The sequence below is a fragment of the Athene noctua genome, chromosome 3 (assembly GCF_965140245.1).
Source record: "Athene noctua chromosome 3, bAthNoc1.hap1.1, whole genome shotgun sequence".
Classification (NCBI taxonomy): domain Eukaryota; kingdom Metazoa; phylum Chordata; class Aves; order Strigiformes; family Strigidae; genus Athene; species Athene noctua.
This window is the reverse complement of record NC_134039.1, coordinates 53,757,421-53,780,178: the sequence shown is the minus strand read 5'-3', so window position 1 is coordinate 53,780,178 and position 22,758 is coordinate 53,757,421. Positions and strand designations below refer to the sequence as shown.

At 40.5% G+C, this 22,758-nt stretch overlaps 1 protein-coding gene across 7 annotated transcripts in view; it reads left to right on the top strand.

Moving 5' to 3' along the window:
* Positions 1-3,958: 3,958 nt before the first annotated feature.
* Positions 3,959-22,758, top strand: part of ANO6 (anoctamin 6) — an 81,713-nt gene continuing 62,913 nt past the window's right edge. For all 7 annotated transcript variants that reach the window (XR_012633425.1, XR_012633423.1, XR_012633424.1 and 4 more), the window contains exon 1: positions 3,959-4,100. Coding sequence is in view for 4 of the 7 variants with exons in the window: in XM_074903003.1 (XP_074759104.1) it covers positions 3,998-4,100 (103 nt within the window). In the remaining 3 variants the exon portion in view is untranslated. The remainder of the gene's footprint in view (positions 4,101-22,758) is intronic.

Sequence of the window (22,758 nt, the reverse complement as noted above, 5' to 3'; positions counted from 1 at the left end):
AAAAGAATTATGCCATAAGGATTTTTGGCTCTTGAGTATAAAAGACTTGTCAAAAAATTAGTTTGTCATTGCTTAACATATGTGATGAGGACCTGATATCTGGCATCTGTTCACAGAATCACAGAATGATTGAAGTTAGAAGGGACCTCTGGAGGTCACCAAGGTCATCAAGCAGAGCCACCTAGAGCAGGTTGCCCAGGACTGTGTCCAGACAGCTTTTTAATATCTCCAAGGATGGAGACTTCACGGCCCCCTTGTTCTCTGTGTTGCCCACAAGTGACCCTGGCCAGACCACCTGAACACTTACATCTTGGTTCCTGTAAGTACATGGGTGTGAGAGAGTAAGTGAATGAGATCACTGGGAAAAGGACTGTGAGAGGGCAAAGCCAATTTACTTAAGAGATTTTGTAAAATAATGTCACCTTCTCCTTCCATGGAGTCTCATACTGAGTGTTTTACACTAACTTCTTAGCAGAAAGGAAAGCACAGACAGTACTACATGCTGGAAGGCTGAAAGACCTGGGTTTGGGTACTCTGGACGAGAAAAGCTCCAGAGGCATTAAAGTGATAATTTGCCATATGCAATATGTTATTATTAAGTAGCTGTTCTCATAGATGCTGGGAGAAGGACAAGAAGAAAACAGCTTTGATTGCTGCGAAATCATTTTGGCTGTGTATCAACAGGAGAGAAACTCTGGCAAGACCTTACCTGGGGACCTCACAGACTCCTCACCGGAGACTGTGAAGCACATGACCGGCAAATATTTGGCATGAATGTCTGGATATGTTCAAACCTGTCTTACCGCTGGGGGCTGGACAAGACCAGCGATCGACAGCATATTTCTGATGCTCAGTGACAGATTCACTGTCAAAGGCCCTGTGATTCAGAGACCCTGGTGTCAGCCCGGATCCATGTCAGTTAGAGACTTGGTGCCTGTGCCAAAGTTTTGTCACCACTGGACTAAACAATCCCTTTTAGTCTCTCTTCCTGAACTATGTTGTTATTGTTGCTATGAAACCCTTACCCATGCAAGCAATTTTTCCACCGGCTCCACAGACTTTTGCTCTGTTTCTCACTACCAGGAATGTTAAAATATTTTTACTTCTTCTTCAATAAAATTGAAAACAGACATGCTTGAACTGAGGGGGAAAAATAATTTGGTTTAGCCTAATTTTTTCATTTCAGCTGACTTTTGAAAAACTCTGTTTGTCGGCTAGAGGTTACATAACGGCACTTCTTTGAGCAGATATTTTGTTATTACCCGTCTGACAAAAGAGATGGCAGCAGGGTGGTGCTGTTGCGTTTTTCTCTCAATTTGCTATGGGTTTTTTTTTAATATCTGTTTTTCAGGAGTAACAAAACCTAGCTTTTGAAGCTTTGGCACTTTATCAAAAGTACACTTTGAAATATTTGCATCAGGTGTAAAGTTAAAAAACAAATAACTATGCATTTTCAAAAAGTTTTATGGGAATTTGAGACAGAGTATTTCTGTTGCCTTTTCAGATAACTTCAAAACTTGGGTCTGAACTAATCCATGACATTAAACATTCAGGTATTGAAGGCTGAATGAAGCCTACAAAATCGTCGTGCTCTGTAATTTCTGGGAGAAATCTTACAGTGAGAGCAGGACTGAAGAGGTAGATCCTCTACCTGTATTTTTAGTAGGATCAAGTTAAAAAAACACATTTGTGTATAGCCTGTTTTTGAAATGCTGCTTTTTTGTACACTTTTTTTTTTTATTATTCTTTTTACTTTGCAGCTTTTTGATTACATCTTCATTTATGAAATGTGAAAATGGGAAGTATGTAACCAAGGTAACAATGATGTCCCTAGTGTGTATCACAGAGTACACAAATCTCACATCACAGTCCTAAACCAAAGCTGCACCTTGTCTGTAGCAATCCCTGCTCTCCTCCTATCATTTACAAAATAAGATCTCACCAGCAGGACCACATTTTGGAGGACCCACAAGGACGGAGGGCAGTTAAATATCACACAATACAGGTATAGAAATATATAGGTATATATAAAAAATGTCACTGAAACTCTCTGCTGGACACATCGAAACCATGCAGCGTCTGTGGCTTAGTCAGCCTGGAGTAAACACTCCTGGCTGGGGTAACATGCTCTCCCCTTGTAACGTCACTATGTGCTGAGATGGTCAAAGGCAGAGTGGCTGTGTCACAGGGCAGCACCAGATTTCTAACTTGGAACACAAGAAAACACGTCTTACCCTGCATCATTACCCTCTACTGGGTATCTCCTCATCATATTGCCATCCTCCCGTTCAGTTCTGTGAGGATTTCTTTATCTAACAGAGTGAGAAAAATGCTCAGGGTCTGATGGTGCAGATAACACTCACGTGCTAATACCAATGCTGGCATCGATAAGGTAGTTTCTGTTCTGAAGATTTCACTTATACTCCTGCAGACCACTTCTCTCTTCAAGCAATCAGTGAGAGGGGGTCTTTGCTAAGCAGTTGTTCCAAAACTTCCCCATTAAATTTCTCAACTCATTTTTGTCTGAAATTGCTTGCACTTAGACTTGCTGTAATGCCAGGCCCTGCTGTGACTCTAACCCACAGCTGCTTGACAACAGATAACCGTACTAGCAGGCGACAAGCTTATCTGACAAATGGCTTTTCATCCAGATTCTTGTTTGTACACCTTAGACATCTTGGGTCCTGTAGGCCATTTTGGTATCAGCAATAGACTAGATATTGAAAATATATTGCTCATAGGGTATTTAATGCTTTATGCAGACAAAAAAGAGGTTATCTTGCTCTTCTCTTCTTATCTTCTCCTTTCCCCAGACAGGAGTCCCCTGTTTCTTCAATCCATTTTTCCAGTATTATTTCTACTTCTTCCCACGATTCAGGCTCAGTCCAGTTCCTCTCTGGGCACTCCTCCAGAAGCCTTTCAGTTTTAGGAACCATCCACTTTCCTCCCGGAACCAATACATGTGAGTAGATTGGTATATTGCTGAGCACACAAGTCATGTTTTATGACCACTTCTGACCTCACAGCATTTCTACATAGTGACAATTCTGCATTCTCCGTGTTACAAAATTCTCCTAGTTTGTATCTATAGACTAAAATGGACATGAGGACAACCTCTCACCTGTGAAACAGTCAACTGAGTTGAATACCTCAGTATAGCTCCAAAGATAGGCTGTTTATTCAGTTCTTCAGCCTTTCCGCTCCAACTTCTGTGACCTTCTCCGAATAACTCTCCCAATACTTAATGGTTTGAGATTTTTTACACATGTGGGCTTTACATTTTCAGAGGTATTTAGCAATGGTGCGTTCTTCAATGCTTGGGTGCATGATTTAAGACCCAGGGGTTTCACTCCCGACCCAGTTTACGAAGGGTAAACATATGGAGGAAAATAGAGAAATCTTTGTAAAATCTTTATACTGGATCCTGTTGAAAAAATGTTTCCTAATCAGTTTTAAGATGGCGTTTGGTCAGTTTATGATATGGCCATGAATATGAGTTTGATACAGCCAACTGCAAAAAAAACAGAATAAAGCGCACAACTGTTAATGTAATGTTTTCCCAGCTTCCCTCTTTTAATAATTCAGGACGCTGTTAACGAAGCATGTCAGCGTGGCTGCTCGCAGAGCACGGCTTTGATCACGCTCTCTGCCCCTCTGTGCCCAAAGGTCAGGAGGTGCCTTCTCCCCGCTCCGGCAGCTCCCGCAAGTCGCCCTCTAGGAGCTGGTACCGATGCGGGGACTAGGGAGCGGCTCCGCCGCTGGCCCCGACCCCACCTCCAGCCCCACCCTTCCCGGGGCGCGCCGGGTCCGGGCGGGAGGTGGGCCCGGCTGGGAGCAACAGGCGCGGCTGCGCCCGCCCGGCCCGGGGCGGAGCCGCCCCCCACACCCCCCACACCGCCGCCCCGCCCCGGGGCAGGGAGGGCTCGGGGCGGTCTCGCCTCCCCGGCGGCGGCGGGAGAGCGGCTGCGGGGTGCGGGGGGGCCGCCGCTTGGGGAAGATGAATGCGGAGAACCAAGATGTGCTGCTGGATCTGGACGGGGAGGAGGAGGAGGGAGAAGAGGAGGAGGAAGGTGATGATGATGATGATGATGGGGAGACCGGTGAGTAGGGAGCCGGTGTCGCGGGTGAGGAGGGCACCTGCTGGCGCCGCGCCCCGGGGGCCGGGGTTTGGCGGGCAAGGGTGCTTCCACCGCAGGTCGCCTCCTCCGGCCACAACTTGGGATGCTTTTCCCATGGAAAATGCGCGACCCCTTTGTCCGCGCTGGCGGTGTGTGCCAGGCGAGGCTTCCCCGTGAAGCGGCGCCGCCGCGCTCCCGCTTCCCCGGCACCGGCGAGTTTCCAGAGAGGCACCAAAAACTTTACCGGCTCCTGCCCCCCCTGGGAGGGAAAGGCGCCCGGCGGCACGGAGGCAGCGCCCGGCAGTGAGCGCGGTGCTGGACACCTTTGGGGTCGCGGGCGTCTCCCAGCACGGGCGCAGCCGAGGCCGAGGGGCCGCGCTCCCCTGGAAAATCTAATAACGGAAAATGTTTCCGCTGGAAAATACAACGCCGCCGGCTCGGCACGGCCCCGTCCCGGCAGCGGCCCCCGGCCGAGCCCTGCGGCTGCCACCAGCTCCAGGGGACAGCGGGCAGCTCGCCTCGCCCTGCCCCGCCGGAGTGCCTTAGTTTGACAGCCAAGGGAAGGAGCGGGGAAATTACCCACCCCACGCCCCCCCCCCCCCCCAAAAAAAAAAAAAAACCCAAACCCAAAAACGTAAGGGGGGAAACTGGAGAAGTATAGAAAAATAGTAATTTTGCTGGGAAAAAAAGCATATTGTGTCTACAGACAGTAAAACGACCAGAGAGTTTTACATTCAAAGGCAGCGTATGTTAGCCTCGTCCCAACAGCAGCCACCCAGGAAAATGACATTTGTACTTAACTGTGGGAATGAGTTCTATTAAAGTGTTTCCAGAAAACAGCCCAGAAGGGGATGGTTCTCAGCTGGTTCAGACTGAAGTGGTCTATTCATTTCACTAAGAGACACAGATTTACTTCAGTTCAGAAGCTGGTTTCATCTGCAGTACCCCAGATATTCTGAAGTCTTTTATTTCTACTGAACTGGTTAAAATGGATTTAACAAACAAGGAATGCAGACAAATATCAATTAGACAAGCAAGTAGAAGATAGATTTGTATACACAAATTTTATCAAATAAAAAAGGTTCCTGCTCATTATTGTTGATCAAAAGGATGTGAATGTTTTGACTGAGAAGTACAGAATTCTGGCAATTTTTTAATACTGGGACTGAATTTCTATGTTTGTAAAAAGTCCTAGTGACATTAACTCTAATACTCTTGCTGCCTCTCAATACTAATCCTTAATAATGGCCAGTACAGTTTGCATCACTTAGTTATCTCACTCCAAAAGTGTATAAAGTTTGAGCCTCACCCAGTGTCTGTGGAAATCAGGCAATGTCTTTCCTCCAGCGTTGCTAGCCTTTGTTTCAGATGCTGTGGGAGTATCCCTTGCTTTACAGTAAAAGTCCAAAGACAAATTCAGTTTTTCCTTATGAAGCAAGGCAGAGGAATTTTTTGACTCCACTCCCCGAATTAAAGGGTGGATCAGCACTGCAGTGTATTAATCAACACATGCCTTCTTCTTTCCATTCTTCACCTCAGAGAACAACTAAATTGTTTCCTACTCATGACTCTCTATCAAATCTGAGGTTAGTTCAGCTCCCAGAGCCAGCAAATCATGAGCTGCATGTTCTGCTTGCAGGATACAGCAGTTTAGAGAAGCACATGCTAAGTGGCAAAACTGACTAAAAATTGAGCAGTGGTGATTTCATGAGTTGTTATGCAAAGCCTGTTATGCAGTGCCCAGCTCTGTCACGTTTGTTAGTCTGCATTGCAAAATGCATGCATAACAGTCTCGAGGTTTTTACCTTAGGTATAATTACAGGAGAGCTATTTTATTAGTCTGAGAAACTTGTAAATCATCCATTTACCTCCAGGTTTATTGTACTACTTACATCTGCATTTTTCTTCCTAAGAAAGTCATCCCTCCTTTAGCAAGCAAGCAGGACTTCTGAACTCTTTCCAGTGCTATTCAAGATCAATCCCAAGTGTTCATAGCTCATCAGGAAAGCATTAATATGGCATATCGGATTTTGTAGTCATGGCACATAAAGGGAGTGCTCTGGTTCATATTGGCATACAGTTGGTTTTGGTTATCCACACTGATGACTAAAAAAACACCCAAGTTAGAAGCAGACTTAGGCAAAAATCCAAAGAAAGAGCTGGACTCATGAGTCGCAATCCACAGGAAGGTACCACCGCCATGCTGCCAGCCATACATAGCTTTGAAATGGATTGTTTCAGTCAGACTTGTGCTTAAGGAAGAAAGTCTTGTCCTAAGGTTAGGCCTTCTTGACAAGTTGAAATGCTTTTTTTCCCGTGCTTAAAGATAGACAACTTCTTTCGGAGTCACGCTGTTTTCAAGAGGATTGTTACATTAGTGGCATGAATTTGTTTCTGAGATATCTTGTTACCAGGCAGAAATGGTGGGAATGACACTGACCTGCGGTTGCCACAACATTTAAAATTCTCCAAACCCATTATTTTCTGCCTAGAAACTGTCAGACAGTTCCACACACTGTAAAGTTTTTCTTTCCCTGGTGCCAAACCTCATGCCATATCTAAATTAGTTTGCTTGCACTTGGGGTTTTACAGAATATCTGAGTGTGCTTTCCAGAAAAATTAACTTCTGCAGGCAATATCCAGGGCCATCCACTCTGACTAACCATTCTGCACAGAATACTTTTCTCTTCCTTGGGATACATTAGCATCTTGCTCACTCTTTGTTGTCTTGGTTTTGCTCAAATATATCTCCTAGTTGTTCCTTGAGCCCTGAGTGTAGAATACCTTCACTTCTGCCATAGTTATCAAGCCATCCTTTGTAGATGACCAAGAAATGGATGTTCCTATATTAACGTTTTTCTTGTCACACAGTGTAGATACTGTGTTGATGAGGATTCCAGCTCTTATCTGGAAAAGATTTCATGCTGTTGTTCAGTGCACGTTTTTAACCAACTACAATAAAAATGCACAACAGTACTGGCTTATTCAAACAACATTATTTGTGGAGCTGCAGCCTAAAATAACCAGTTTTGTGGAGCCTACTGTACAACTGGCACCCTGTCCTAAGAGGTGATGTAATCCAAATGGTGAAGAGCAGGCATAGCTATTCTTCACCTCATTACTTCTGCTTGCTGTTCTGTCCTCTGCTTGTGTCCTAATGGCATATACTGAACTTTATCATATTGCCTGCCTAGAGCTTCTATTTTTTCCTATTCAATAGCTTCATTAACTTGACCCTGCAATGACCCTACATATGACTTCTCATATGACCCTACAAATATTATTGATAACATATACTGTTATCATATACATATACAATATGAATGTACAATTATACCAAGAGTGTCCTACAAATTACTCCAGTGTTTGTCTTCATGATGCTGCGAAATGGTCAATTCTCTATAGAAGTCTTCTAAAGGGGATGGAAAGCCTGAACAGTTAGATTCCTTGATGGAAAATGCGGCTTTGTTCTGCAATTTATTAACTGTAATCCCCACGCTGTGGGAAATTTAAAAGTGGTCTACTTGGCAGTAGGTGCAGGGATTGGATCTGGTAATTTTATAATATTCAAGGCTTTATAAGCAGATTCTTTGAAAAAATGTAGTTCTGTTTCTGAAAGGGTAATATCTTGCTTTTCAGTCTACTTGCAGTAATGAGTAAGACTACCCCAGTCCACTGTTACCCCACCTGGTTTTCTTCCCTTTTTCTTCTCTGCCTTGTAATCAGCCTAAACATTATTGGGGCAATTTCAGTGACCCACCGTCCTGAAGACAGCTTGTGGGATGAGTATGTCTGATGAGCTGAGAGTCAAAAATTTCTGCTCCCCGATTCAGTGCTCTGGTTTTTGTGACACTATTCCTGTATGTGTGCATCTGCGAGACAAGGAAGAGGAGCAAGCAGGAATGCAAACACTTGGTCTCATTTATTCTGTTTGCTATTGAGGCAGCGGGAGACGCTTCATGGTGAACTGGGACTTGTACAGGTCCAGGAAACACTGGCCAGTAATACTGGTCAAAATTTAAACATCCTTTCATGCCTTCGTGTCCTTCCTCTTATAACTGTTACCCTGATGGTTTACCTACATTTCTCTCTCTCTTCTTACTTCCGTAATTTTATTTTCCAACTTCCCCCCCACTTCACTTTCACCGAATCCAAGCCACGTGGGAGTAACAGCCTTGTCACTGAGTATGGTTGCATTTGAACAGTACACTGCTGATACCACTCACTTTTTAATTGTGATTCTATGATTTTTCTACAAAGCTACTAAATATCAAATAGTGAGAGTATAAATATTTAGCTACAATATAATTACAGTTTTGCAGCTATTTGTAATTCATTAACTCTGGAGGAGATCAGAGTATTTCAAGGATCAGGCAGCAATTTAGCAAACTGATAAACTTCACATATTTACCAGATTTTCCTCTTTTTAAAGTTTTTCTACCATAACAGAATTCCCAGTTGTCCATTAAAAACTTCCTGTAATTTGAAAGTATTCTTTGTTCCTGTATTTTGGATTTAGCTGTACGGAACATATGAGTGCTCTTGACAGGTAAGCCTACAAGCGGTAGGAAGACTTGTATCTGCCATTGTATCAACTTGTGCCATTTACACAACTTTTATAGTAAGAGTTTTGTTTCTTTCGTGGTATTAAGTCATTAATTTTATGTTGGATATTTATCACAAGTCATTCCTTAAAGTTTTTCCTCTATTTACATAACCTGCAAGTTCTTCTAGAAGGAAAAATATGCTGTGCACATTTATGCTCAACGTCTTAGATTTTTTTAAATGACTTCTCAAGCATTATCATTTGTAAAAAAGAAAACTTTAGGTATGTATGAACCAGCCAGGCTTCTGTTACATGGTACAGAACTCCAGTAGTACCATAGTGTTACAGTTAGTGAAAGTAATTTAATCAAAAACTCACAAAAAATGTCCTAGTATCAGCTGATTTGCAATTTATGCAGTATATCAAATTGCAGGTAGAGAGCATGAATTTCAAGAGACCAGAGATAGGGAAGGGATGATGTATGCATGCTATAACAGACATCGTGTTTCCACACAAATGGACCTTTCAAAAGTAATTAGAGAAGGACTATGAATAAGATCTGTTATTATATGCATAGAAAGTTCAGTAAAGTTGTTACCATTTAAATCACCTCATCCTAGTATTTCTTGGTACCTGCCATTTCTAGGAAATGATGGGTTACATGCTGTGGAATTAAGGTCTAGTTTGCCACGAGACATGTGGCAAACCCCAAGGGGGAACTGATACTAAACCAGATGTTTTCTGCTGTGGTAAAGAAAAAAAAAAAAAAAAAAAAAAACAAACACCACCACCAAAAAACCCCAAACACAAGGGTGCTTTTGTATGAGAGCAATTACCTGTCATAAATTAAATAGCCTTTGGAATGCCTTCCGGCTTATCCCTTATAAAGAACAATGGATTATTTTTTTCTTGTTTGGGGTTTTTTTTTAGTTTGAGATAATAAAGCCAAATAAATAAGCATTAGTCTAAGTTTGGGATTAACTGGAATAGGTCAAGAAAAACAGTTCCTCGTTTTTGTGCTTTATAAATAATGCACAAATAATAAAACTATCTTGTGCTTGACATGAGAAGATCTTTTAAAAAGGTGCTGCAGGCCTTAAGTGTGTGGAGCTGCTGCAGTTGTGTGTTTAACAAGATGATGCAGGGTGTGCAGTTTAACGGGATGTGAATGTCAAGGAGGAGGGCACTGAAGAATGGTGCCATGGATTGGATTGTGTATTGTTCTTACATTCAGGAAACAAAGGTGGGGATAGAAATACTATGCAAGTGCTGAGCTCTATGTCCTAACGAAGAGAAAAAATCAAGTTCCTTTTGCTGGACTGTCACTATTGCTACTATGTACGTCCCTGGCATGATACTTTCTAACAGTCTGAAGTTTTGCTCTATAAAATATATCTCTTATTAAAGTGACATTTGATTGATATTTTTAATATAAAATTTTTTAAAATATTCACCAAGACATGAGCCTAATGTAACTTTTTAGGGGGTTTTGATTCAAATCCAGGCTCACTGTGCATGTAGGTGGAGCAGTTTTCTCACTGAAGAGCATATGTGTTCATCTTCTGCACTGGTCACGATGAGAGTCCACTAGGACATTGTTAACATTTTGTGTTAGGGCTCAGCTCTGATGAATCTGGAAGTTGAAAGGAAAGCCGTAGGCCATAATGTCACAAACATGTCAAGCCAGCACACACTGGCTTGGCTACCAAAAGAAGTATTCCCCCCCACAACCACCTTACAGCAGCAGCCTAAGTCTTCATGGCATTTTGACCTTATTTGTCATTGGGGTACATCAGTGGCAACATGATAGGAATGCAATGCTGTAAAGAAGTACACCGGACCCTTTATTTTCTTATTGCCAGTGTCTGTGGGAAATGAAAACTAGCAGTCATGCAAATCGTCATCAAACAATAGATTTTGTTTGATAGTCAGCCTCAGAATGGAAACATCTGAGCACTGAATCCTTTGTCTTCTCCACCTCTCACACTTTACTCAGGTGTCCCACATCTCTCTGAAAGCTTTGTGACAGAAGGAGTGTCTTGATTGCTTTCTGAGGAATTATACAGGCATCTGAAATATATTTTTGCCTGATTCAGCGGAATTATCTCTAACTGTTGTTCTCACCTATCCCAGACTCAAGTGTTTGGTAACAACAGTAGACATGTAGGCACGATTCCCTGCATGGATTTCAGAAGTGAGATCCTGAAGCATTACTACAGCTAATTAAAAAAAAAAAAAAAAAAAGGCCTTAACCTCAAGATGGCCTGATTTAATCTTTGAGCAGGCCCCACTCCTCTGCAGGATTCAGAATCAATCCCCAACCACATTACGTACACATAGGATACCTTCCCCAAGGAAGTCAAGAGGTTTGTATATACATGGTTTCTACTCTGCCTATGAGAAGATAACTCGCCTAACGCAATTGTTGATTTATCAGGGATGGACTGCTGAGTGGCAAAGGGTGAGGAAAGGAGAACACTTGTTCTTTCATTAACATCAGGCAGGCTGGCACATATTCTTCCATCACATGACACTATCAAACAGGACTATAATCCCTTTTTCCCATTTCTATACTGCATCCATGTCAGAGCAGCTTCCTCTTCACAAGTCTTTCAGTACCAAACCTTATCGATATAGATGGTCTGTCTCCTATGCAGCAATTGACCTGTTGAAGCGCATAATATTACTGAATGCAAAAGAGGCACAGCCTAGATAGTTTTGCTAATGGAAATAGCCATATTAATAAAATGTGTGTGTTATGTTTGTAAAAGGGTAAGATTCAGACCAGCATAGACCCCATTAGCAGGAAGAACCAGGAAGATCAAATGGTTTTGGAAAGAGACCACATTTAAACATCTTTAATGAATACTACATTCAGATTGGAAAATTAACAGAAATATATTAAAACACAAACTGACTGAACTTTAAGCAGTGTAGTTACAAGTCTGCTGAAGCATAAACATTCTTTAATTCATTTTATGCCTCATGTGGTAGAAACTGCAGCTTAGTTTCAAAATATTGTATAAAGACTGAATAAGACTGAACCCTTCAATTTAGTGTTTGCGTTAAATAATTTCCAACTAAACCACTAATCATCAATATTCTTTAGACATAACTGAAAATGGAAGTTTTGTAGGAACTGCCACCAATTGCAGATTTTGTTTTGCATTTATAGTTTGCCTTCCTTTCATTTTTTTATTGATGGATTTCCCCTGACCCCATTAGTCTGGTTAGTCAGGTTCCCCAGCATTTTTTAGATGTAATTTATCATGGGACATTAAATATTTGCATAGGAGACTGCTTACAGTACAGTCATCAGAATGAGCTGGTGTGCCAGTGTTTTTCTGTAGGAAACAACCACCACCTCTGTTCTGTTAAAGTGTTGTTTGAGAGCAGTTGCTACAGCAGGCTAAATGTCTGATAACTTGAGTGACCATGGTATGTTTCTGTCCTGTGGGCTTCTACCTTGGTTGGATCTTTTGCCAAGGCATCTGACTTTCACAGTGTCCACAAGATCTTGGTTCTTGCTCCACTGCTGCAGTCGAGAGAGACCTGTGACCTCTCCTTCAAATGTTACTACTTAGGGAAATTACAGACAGGTGAGAACCATCTTCACTGGGTAGAGAAGAGAAGCACTAGTGTTGAGATGCATTGTCTCCTATGCTGTGGTGGTGCTAATGTATTTTGGTCAGGGGAAGGGGGTGAGATTAGTGACTTCGGTGGGTGAAAGACTGTGGGTTCTTTCCTTCCTTTGTGGGAGGAATATCTAACTACAAAATGTTATCTGGATTGCAACTCAGGGTGGAAAGTGTGAGAGATTGTTATAAAATGTTGTCGATGTAGCGACCCTGCTAAAGATGCTGGAACAGATATTAATAATCCAAGGACGTCCTTCTATGATCTGGCACAGAGAAGGATCTGAAAACCCATGTCCTGCCTGTGCAGAAGCTGGGGTCTGTGCTGGCAGTGGAGGGAGCCTGAGATAAGCACCAAAGACTAGAATTTAGATCAGTGGAGAAACTTCTGTAGCATAGACCCAGGTCTTGACTGAAGGGTCTGGTAAGATAAGAATTGAAAAGAGTAAGGAGATGGAAGTAAGGGCAAAACATCTGTTGAGACCTGGGTACAGAATAAGAAAGAAAGAAAGTAAAAGAGAAAGAGGAAAAACTCTTAATAGTATTTATAAAGGTAAACCTGACCAGCACAGTTATCACCTGTTTATCTCATCAGGAACTAAACAGTGGCATAAAGATTCTTCCAAGTCAGTTCATCAGGGAAATAAGTTACAGGAAGAGACTAAGGTAATAAAATTGTGGATGCAGTGAATTGAAATAATTAATCTGTGCTGTTTTCATGCATGTTTTTAATATATAGGAAAAATCATGATGTATTCACAGGTAATTTATCCAGCAGGAAAAAAAAAATACTATCTTTATACCATTAATTATTTGCAAAAGATTTCCATTGCTCTAGGTTTGACACTGCAGTTAGAGATAATAACATTTAATAAAACAAGGCTGAGATGATAATCCAGAGGGCTCTAGCATTGCCAGAGAATTTTATTAATTTTTTGTGCAACATTAGTAAAATTATCAGTGTTCTCTTTCTATGTGTTTTTTCCTTAAGTAGTCTAATGGATTTTTTTATAGGCATTAATGAACAAGGATAAGGTCAAACAATGCACACTTTACCCTTGTGAGAAGTCCTATTGACTAGAGTGGGAATAGCATTATTTTTGTAAATGCTATTCATAGTAGAAAATGCAGAACTAGTCCCTAATGAAGGAAATATCTTTATTAAATCTTTCATCATCTCTGTATATACTGACTTATTCTAGGAAAAATAATTACATTCATTTAATTATTCTACTGTCTGTAAAAGACAAGAAGGAATTTGCATAAAAGCACAGTTTAATCTATAAACTGATGGCTGTGCTTAAGACAAACAGCCCATCAAAAACTCCTACAATATTTGGTAAGACTTAAACATGTCGTGTATTATTTAATTAAAAAAAAATCAATATGACCTGAAGAATAAATGAGTCAATGCTGGATTTCTTTTCTTTTTTTTTTTTTTTTTTTTTTTTAACTTGTTCCTTGCTGATAATAAAGAGAGAAAAATCTTCAAGGGTGATGCAGTCTGGCCAAATAGAGCTCCAGATAGTTTTATAAGTTTATTGGTGTTTGCAAGAAGAGCAAAGCTCTCTTTTAGTTCATCTATTCACAGAGAAGATGTTTTTAGGTAGAAGTTGGATATTAAGTTGCAGCTGTTAGAAGAAAATTCTGAAGAGTCCTTCAGTTGCTAAAACTACAGAGTATTTCCTGATTAGAAAACAAAAGTATACAGTTTATTTCTAAACTCTGGATCCAACATTGGGTATGCTTACAGACGTGAGCCATTCCACCTACACACACAAAGTCACTCAAAAATGCCTGTAGGTTTTGACTTTAAACTGAATATTTTCATAGTCAAAGTAATTAAAAATATCTTTTTGGGACCCTCCTGTAAACACACTGTCTAACAGCTGAGTGTAGGAAGTACTTTAAAGCAAACATGCTGAGAAACTTATTACAGAAATTCAAATATATCTCCTTTGAGACATGTAAATTTAATAGCAATGGGTATAATTTTACAAACATGTTTCAAACTTAAGATTTCTAATTAGATAGCTCATTGATCCATAGGCATTGAAGTCTAACCAAACACCGGTCTGCAATTACAATTTGGTTAATCATTTTACTTCCCAATGAAAAGGCTCCATAGCTGCCTGGAGGCTTGGCATTAGTGAGGAACACCATGGGATCAGCTTGGCTGCTAAAAAAGCTATGTCTGTAGCTTGGGGCAACTTCTGTGCATGGGCTGCCCTCCTGTAAAACATACCGAAGGCAGGGTACGCTTGTTCCCCATGTAATTGGGCCCTAATTTTGACAGTATGCTTGGAGTTGATCTTGGCAAGTCTGTCTCATGGCAAAAGTGGCTTGTTTTCTTTGTTTCCTACAAGGACAGCTGATTTCAGTTAGTTGTTCTGGCATAAAAATAAAAAGAAAGGAAAAAAGAGCACTCACATTATTTTTAAGCAATGAAGAAAACCCCTTCAGGTTCAAGAAGATACTTGGGGACTGGCAGAAGTCCAGGGGCATTTGTGCAATGATGTGCTTCAGCGGTGAAGCAGGTATAAAAATGGCTTATCATATTCCTGACCAGAAGGTTAATTCTACAGTCCCCACCAAAGTGTTAGGTCACAGTCCTGCAGCCAATCAGCCTTCAGAGATATGCGTGTTTATTAGACCAGGTTCTGGGCAGGGAAGGTACAGTACTTACAGAAAAAGGATAAACAGCTTGCACTGCTTCTTCATTTTATCCTTTTGTACCTCGTAACATATTAGCAATATTGTGATTTAACAGAGCTGATTTACGTCAGATCTCACTAACAACTCCTCTGAAATTTCTCAGGGAAAGAAAACACATTAAAAAAAAGACATTTTATGATGTTTGGACCCAAATAGTGTGGTGCTTCTGATAGTTGTTGCATTGCCACAATTTCACATACTCCTTCCAGCCCATGGTATGAATCCTGATTTTTACAGGATTACCTGCAGCTTGCTCCTGTAGTCCTCACCCAACAGCATAAAACTCTGAGGTAGCAGGCTGCTGCTCATCTCTGCTCACCAGTCCATGTAGGGACATATTACAAGCCAAACATTACACAAACATGAGAACAATCCCTTTAAGTGGAACCATCAGCATCCATAAAGTTATTTAAGTGTGTAAATGTTGCTGTCTCAGCCACCAGAGATTTAGAGTGGGGGGTTTTCTGTGCTGGGGGTTTTTCAGTAATTTATCTTTCAAAGCTATTCATGATGGCAGCATAAATACCTGTCTAAACAACTCCATTTATCAGTTGTGACAGATGTATCCTGGTCTTTCTTTTTTTGTTTCCTCTGATTTTAATTACATGTTTTGGGGATAGATGTTTATCCTGCACTTTAAGATAAGACCAAATGTGTCCGTCAGAGGAGTTTTTCCATCTCTCTGAATCTCTGCATCTCACTGTACAAACCCACTGGCTGTTCTCCTCAACAGAATGTTCCTAAGAAAAAGTCTTCCAGTTCTTTTTCATCTCTTTCACTATTTACTTCATCATTTTATTGTGTCACCTTTAGAGTCACTGATTATCTTGGCCTTTGGAGTGCAAAGTTTGACTCCGTATGAGCAGTTATGGCTCTTGCAGAAGAGAAATATCACTCAGAAGTGACAAAGATGCTCTCAGGGTCTAAACTGCACAGCCCAAGTGCCAACCTGTAGCAGCAAACAGGGAGAGAGGAGTCATGTGGTGATTTTTTGTTTCAGGATTGCTCCACTTTGCAGATACTAAACCAAACCAAAGTTTGTGACTTTAGAAAGGTGACCACTGAAATCCTAGCTGTGTGAGTTCAGCAGGAGCATACACCATCAGTGCTATGTGCAGCAGGGACTGATGCAGCAAGTACTTAGAACCTTTCAGGTTTTGTCTATGTAGAATGCAGGTCAAAAATATGACAGTAAGTAAGATTAAGAAACTTTCCTTTTACATGGTCAGACAGCTTTCTAACTGTGCTAATGTAGGGAACTGAAGTCTGCAGAAATGAGAAAATTTGTGTTTGACATTAAAAAATTTCCGTGCAGTCTAGTGAGCAAAGTTTACTTTCAGGGAGGTTGAAATTTTGATTTATACGTTGCTGGAGAGCAGCACTGCGCTTGTTCTTTTTGTCTCTGAAAGTATATGAGTAGAATTTTCCACTTTTTTTAACTGAACATGATTGCTTCATTTCGTAATACAAGGGAAACAAAAGTGCCAGTACTTTTCTAAACGTGGTTTTTCCATGTTTGTGGACCCTTGTCTAACATATCCCCTTGACAGAGACAATAAGAAGTCAGGCAAGCCAAATCTCAGCTAAAGGTTTTGGTCTCAAATCCATATCCCTGCTTTTTAGAATGTACCTTGCTATTGAAATCAATGGAGATGTTTTGCATTGTTCATTCCAGGCATTAACAGTAGTTTTCAGTAACAAAAATATGACTTGGAATTTAGCTGTCCCACCTTAAATATTCCTCAAATGTGTGATATTTTTGTTTTTCATTAAAGGCAGAGAGCTCAGAGGTGAGGCCACCAGAGAGGCCCCTCACAGTCCCCTCAGTGTGTGACTACATTAAAGAGCGTCTGGCACAACTAACACTGTCACCTGTTTACTGTTTCTTTTTGGTGTTTGCTTCTCCTTCTCTGTCCCACCTCCACCATGTGAAGGGAGAGCAGAATGTTATGTTTTCACTGTTCTAGCAGAAGATTCTGAGATCAATTCATGTGCTGCAACATCTCCATCGACCTGTTACTCTAAGGTCTTTCAAGAAAACTGATAATCAGTTAGAAGGGCTGAGTGCTAAATCCCTCCAAAACTGAGTTTGCATTTAAACTTATAGCTCTAAATATAATGGCACTGTGAGTTTTTGTTTATAAATACAGGTAGGTCTAAAAAAATGCATAGAGAAAGTGGATATTGGTTTGTCTTTGGATTCTTCTGTTTCTGTGTGTTTGCTTGCAGCATTTCTGTCATAGCTTGTGTGGTTCTTCAGTGAGTTATAAACAAGTATATCCTTATGTCAAGTTACTGATTTGTGAAGGCCATACTTAAGATAAAGTGTAAAGAGATTTTCTTGATGGATTTACTGGACCCTGATTTGTTGTCTGTTTTAAGAGACCTCCTTGATTTCATTCTATCAGGCTGCAATTTAGTAATATCTTTGGAATGGAGAAGTTTATTTGCCTTCAGCCAGAAATTGGAGTGGACACAGGAAGTAGGAGGTGAGATTCTCTGGTTTGTGTTACAGGGATCAGACTGGATGACCTCACTGGTACCTTCTTGTATTACAGTCTGGGAGCTGGATTCACAGATTTCAAAAGATCATTTTTCTTCCCTGCCATGCAAAAAGTTGAATCTGCAGGAAAGCCACTCTGGTTTCCTCTTAAAAATAAAACAAAACTCAGCATAGCCAATATCAAGGGATTATGAATAGTATTCTAACAACCCATCACACTTGCTTTTTCCCTACAGTTATAATGAGACATGTAAGCAATCTTACCCAAGCTTAAATGAAAAACAACCTGTAGAGGCTGCTTGTTTGGGGTTTTTTTAATCTGAAAACTATTTTTTTACATCCTCTCATATGTCCTATTTTGAAGAAATGGGTTAGAATCTCAGTGGAAATGAGTTTGTGAAGAGGGGCATGGCTGGGTCCCTTGGCACTTTTTGTGGTTTCGTGAAGATCTGCAATGTGGGATGAAATGAGCAAGTCCCATGGTTATTCCTGTGTTACTGCCATCTGATATGTTCATAACATTGTAAAACAGTTTAACAGGACTCTGTAGACACCAAAGTAAAATCTCCTTCTGTGCTTTGCAAAGCAAAGCTTGCTCCTCCTCTTTTGTGGGCTTTCTTAAAGATTTCGTGGAATTACACTGTGGTATAGGTGAGACAGGAGGAAAACAAAAGAATTTCTGTTTGGCTTTTTTTTATTATTTTATTATTTTTATTATTTTTGCTGTTTGGTTTTGTTATAGCTGAACAATATCTAAGATTCAAAGCTAGTCATTTTTCATCAGTCTCATTAGTGTATAGCCCTGAATTATTTTTGCTTTCTCCTGAGACAAGCTATGAAAATACCTATTTTCCACATTTTATGTTACCTGCCAATCAAAAGGAGACTTGGACTTTAAAATTCATCTGCATTCTTTCCTGATGAGTTGTTAGACTGAATATACTCACTGTGGGATGGCTAATCTAGGAAGATGCAACAATTGTTAGAGAAGTCTAGAAATGACACTTTATTCCACACTATCATATGCTTACTTTAGTGGGTCTAAAGCTGTCTCCACTGTTCGCAATCTGAAAGACATATTCACAAGGGTGGTGGGTGACCATGCTGTGAAATATTAAGTATGACATAACCCAGGGAATAATCCATCTATATATGTTGCTTATAAGCACAAATACATCTAGATACTCAATACATTATTAACATCATTGCACAATCAAGAACTCAAAAAGCTCTTGCTATCCGTGTGCAACACTTGATACTTTTCCTTGGCTATCTATAGTGTCTGCTTCAGAGTAATGCATAATACATCTGAGAAGATTTCTATTGTGCCACCTCATGGAGTGGAGGGGAATCAAAACTTACTGGTCTTCACCCTTCCCAGTGCGAAGAAGTGTAAGCAGTTACAGGTTCAAAAGGTGTAGAGAGAAATTCATTAATTAAAAAGCCATAAAATGATCTAAAAAAAAAGATACTGCTTCTGTCCGATCATGAAACCGTAGGAGTTTCACTGCCTCCATGTCCTCGTCTTACACTTCAGAACACTGAATGGTGGTTTTGGCCCAGAGCAGCATTAGTTTCTCTTGGGGACAGTAGGCGGGGCTAGGTGGACCACTGAGATAATCCATAAACACATTCTTGTGTTCTTATGTGCCCTTGTTCTTCTTTGGCTGTGCACACACTGTTTCTTAAAAGTCACTGACCTTGTGCAAAACTGGTGAAGAGCCTCATAGTCAAAAAGCAAGGCAAGAACATGGACAGAAGACAGGCTATAGGTCAAAAACTCCATTATAATATAAAGTTTAGGACTGGGAGCAGGCGATCTGTCCAAGGACAAAAGCCAGGAGCTAACTCTAAGGCCTGTAGCTGAATGACCACAGGCAAGTGGTGAATTTTCTTCTTACACCTGGTAGTAAGGACAAGCCACCAGTCAGGCTGACAAGTGAGATCACAGCTGACCCATCCAACAAGAGGCTGATTGCAGCCAAATGTGTGCTCTGATGGTGGCATTACCTTAGAAAGCTAGTAGCATTATCACCCTGCATTGGCTTGGTCTGGTAAATGTTCATTGCCTGATCTGTGCATTCACGTCACCTAAAGCTGGAGGATCTTTATCAGTGACTCTAACGATCATGACCTTCAGTACAGCATTCTCTCCCCAAAGAAATTCACTGCAGTTTTCCATCCTTGTCTTTTAAGAGAACTGTAGTGACTGTTGAGATCTTACCTCCTTCTACTTCCGGGTTCTCAAAGTCCAGGGAAAAATGTGATCACTCTGAAGTTTGTTTTTGTTGCCTTCCTATTTTTATGATATGTTTGTATATAAGTTTCTCGAGTTGGTATTTTCCTATGCATCTGTGTTTTTTTCTTCAGTTGTATAGTGGACTTTCTAATGCCAGGCAGAGACAGCATATTCTTATTTTCCAGCAGTCTGCCCACATTACTAGAAAGCTGCATGCACTCATGCATCCTTCTTGTTAATACCTCTTTTTCCAGAAAGTGATTTAGAAACCTCTGTGTCTTCAAAGCCACAGCTGTTTGGCATGAAGCTGTCAGACCTTGCCCAGCTGTAGTGTCTGGGCATCATGAATTGTTAGCAGAAACCACAACTTTTTATTCATAGTGATTGTAATCAGCTAAAACACACTGGTTGTTTTTCCATCATGGTACTGAATTTACAGTAATTGCATTATTCTGAACTGACTTTTAAAACAATAAATTTGATATTCGAGTTGCTAAGAAGTGTCCATAGTTGTTATGATTTCTTTTCTTACACTACATTTTTAAATTGCTCATCAGCAGTGTGGAGTGGTCCTACACATGGACAGCTAATCAAACTGTATGTTTAGATGCAGTTCTAGACTTTCAGCAAAGTTTCCTCATGCCAAACTGCAGTAGTAATTGTTCCATCACTTCAGCTCAAGGGAATCTCTCAAATGCTTCAGATATAATTTCATTTCTAAACTGACTTTATAATTAAATAATACAGTATAGCCAGCAGTAATCTTTCACCATATTTAAATGCAAATATTACTGGTTACCAACAGGAGCTATAGCATCACTAATTGGCTGTGGCTAATTATATATTATGTCTAAAAGATGTTAACATTAAGGTTACAAAGTCAAGCACTTAGAAGTTGGGCAATGTCAGCATTAACGTTGCCCAGGCAACTTCAATTTTCCTGCCATTTGTTTGCATGCATGTTACAGTTTTTAATTACACACTCACTGCTCTTTTTTTCCTTTAAGTCCACTGGCTCATTCAGTAAACTGGTAGTAATTGCAGATTTCTTTTTATCTTCCTCATTAAGAGCATGGCTCCAAGCCTTGTTTATCTCAAATTATCCAAGCCACTCAGCATACATTTTCATTCCTTTCCTCCTCTGTGTTTCTGTGCTGCTTTTACCACATCTGATCGTTAATATGCAACAGGAATGAGAGTGTCAGGTTGCCTAACTCCCTTTTTAGGGAGAGCTGGAGTTTCAGGAATCCAGACCCCATGATAGGTATGCAGGCTGCTGAAGTGATAAGATGTGGGGAATGTGAAACATTTCTGAATGGGTTGTGCGAAGACAAGACGCTGAACGGAGGCACCCACATCTCACCAGCAGGCCTCCCTAGAACATGTCTACTGCAGGACTGTGAGAAATCTATTCATTTTCAACCACTTTTGTACAATCATGTCTTAACACCATTCTGGGTTGATGTTGATAAACTCACTGCATTTCATACAAAGTTATCCAAAATATGCTCACCAATTACAGAAGCTTTGGAACTGATTTTTCAGAAACAAGAGCATTTCCCAATCTTGCTATTCCAAGTACCGCACCATATTTCTCCAACTAACTTCATGACAGATGCCTAGCTCTGCTGTAAAAGTGCTGAGCTTTCCAGCTGTAACACCCCGGGCAGTTAGCTTGAAAACTGGGCTGTGGAAAGCTGGGCAAAACCTTGTTCAAGTAGCTTGCTCAGCATCACGTATATTAGATCCTGAAGCTAGGGCATAGGCCACTTCTCCAAGGCCCCACACAAATTCTTTGACAATCAGATAATCTTTCTTCCTTTCAATCTTCCTATAGTCTCTATATCCTGTCCATGTTCTGCAAAAACAAGTTAAAGGTCTAGACAGACAAGTTCTTTTCCTTGGCCAAACCTGGAGTCCTCCTCATTGCAGACCCATCTCCTATACAAAAGGAGGTAGGGTCTTCAAGAAAAAAGAGTAACAATTTGGGCTTTATATTGAAAAATTACTTACTTTGCTTTAAAATCCACCAGCATCTCCTGTGCTAGATCAAGTGGTATTGCTGTGTTCCTTTTACCTTTTACATAGTTAGAACCACTTCTGAAATGGGAAGACCGCGATCTACTCCCTTCCTTTGCCTTCTTTAAAATAAGCATCAGTGATGACAGACAGTCTTGAGTCAGCACTATTTCAGTGTTTGTGAGTTTGAGTTTGGAGTCTCATTGATCTGCTCACTTGCCACATTTGGCTGTAAATTTCTATTTTTTTGAAGAACCCTGAAAACCATAGTCTATGAAGTAGAGCAGTATTAACCAAAGTGGAACAACTGAAGTTAACTGATTTAATTTACAGGTCATAATAAGTAGTAACCTGTTAAGAGTTCTCAATCATGTTTTGAATTTTTATTTTAAAGGCTTTCTAAGAGAAAGATTTTTCTTGTTGATTGGTAGAGCAGCTAAGACAGTAAACCCGTTGTGTACTGCTGAGTAACGATATTGCTGAGGGCACCACAGGGGCTACCCCCCATCCTGGTCCCTGGTGACCCCCAGGGGAAATGCCCACAGTGACAGTGAGGCAGGTGGCTCCTGTTAGCCACCAACTGCGCAGCTGTGTTTTTGGTTTGTACTTCTGAACCTGAATGTTTTGGTTACTCCCAAATCCTATTTTAGGTGCCTACATCCCTACTTTAATTCCATAGACACACATTCATTTCATCAAGTGTATAGCTCAATGCACACTTACTCTGATTTTTAATTTGTTGTTGAATGACTTCTCTCTTACCTACTAGATAATAACTATTTACTCTGAACTTGTATTTAGATGCATCTTCTTAGTAAGTAGAGTTAATTAACCGTAGAGAAAAACAACGTGCAATCATGTTTATTAGCTATCTTAAATATGGTGTATACTTAAGAAGAAAGTACATTCATAACACATTTTGCATTTAAAATAATTTATTAAGCAGAGGAAACATTAACTGTAGTTAATTAAATTGATGAATT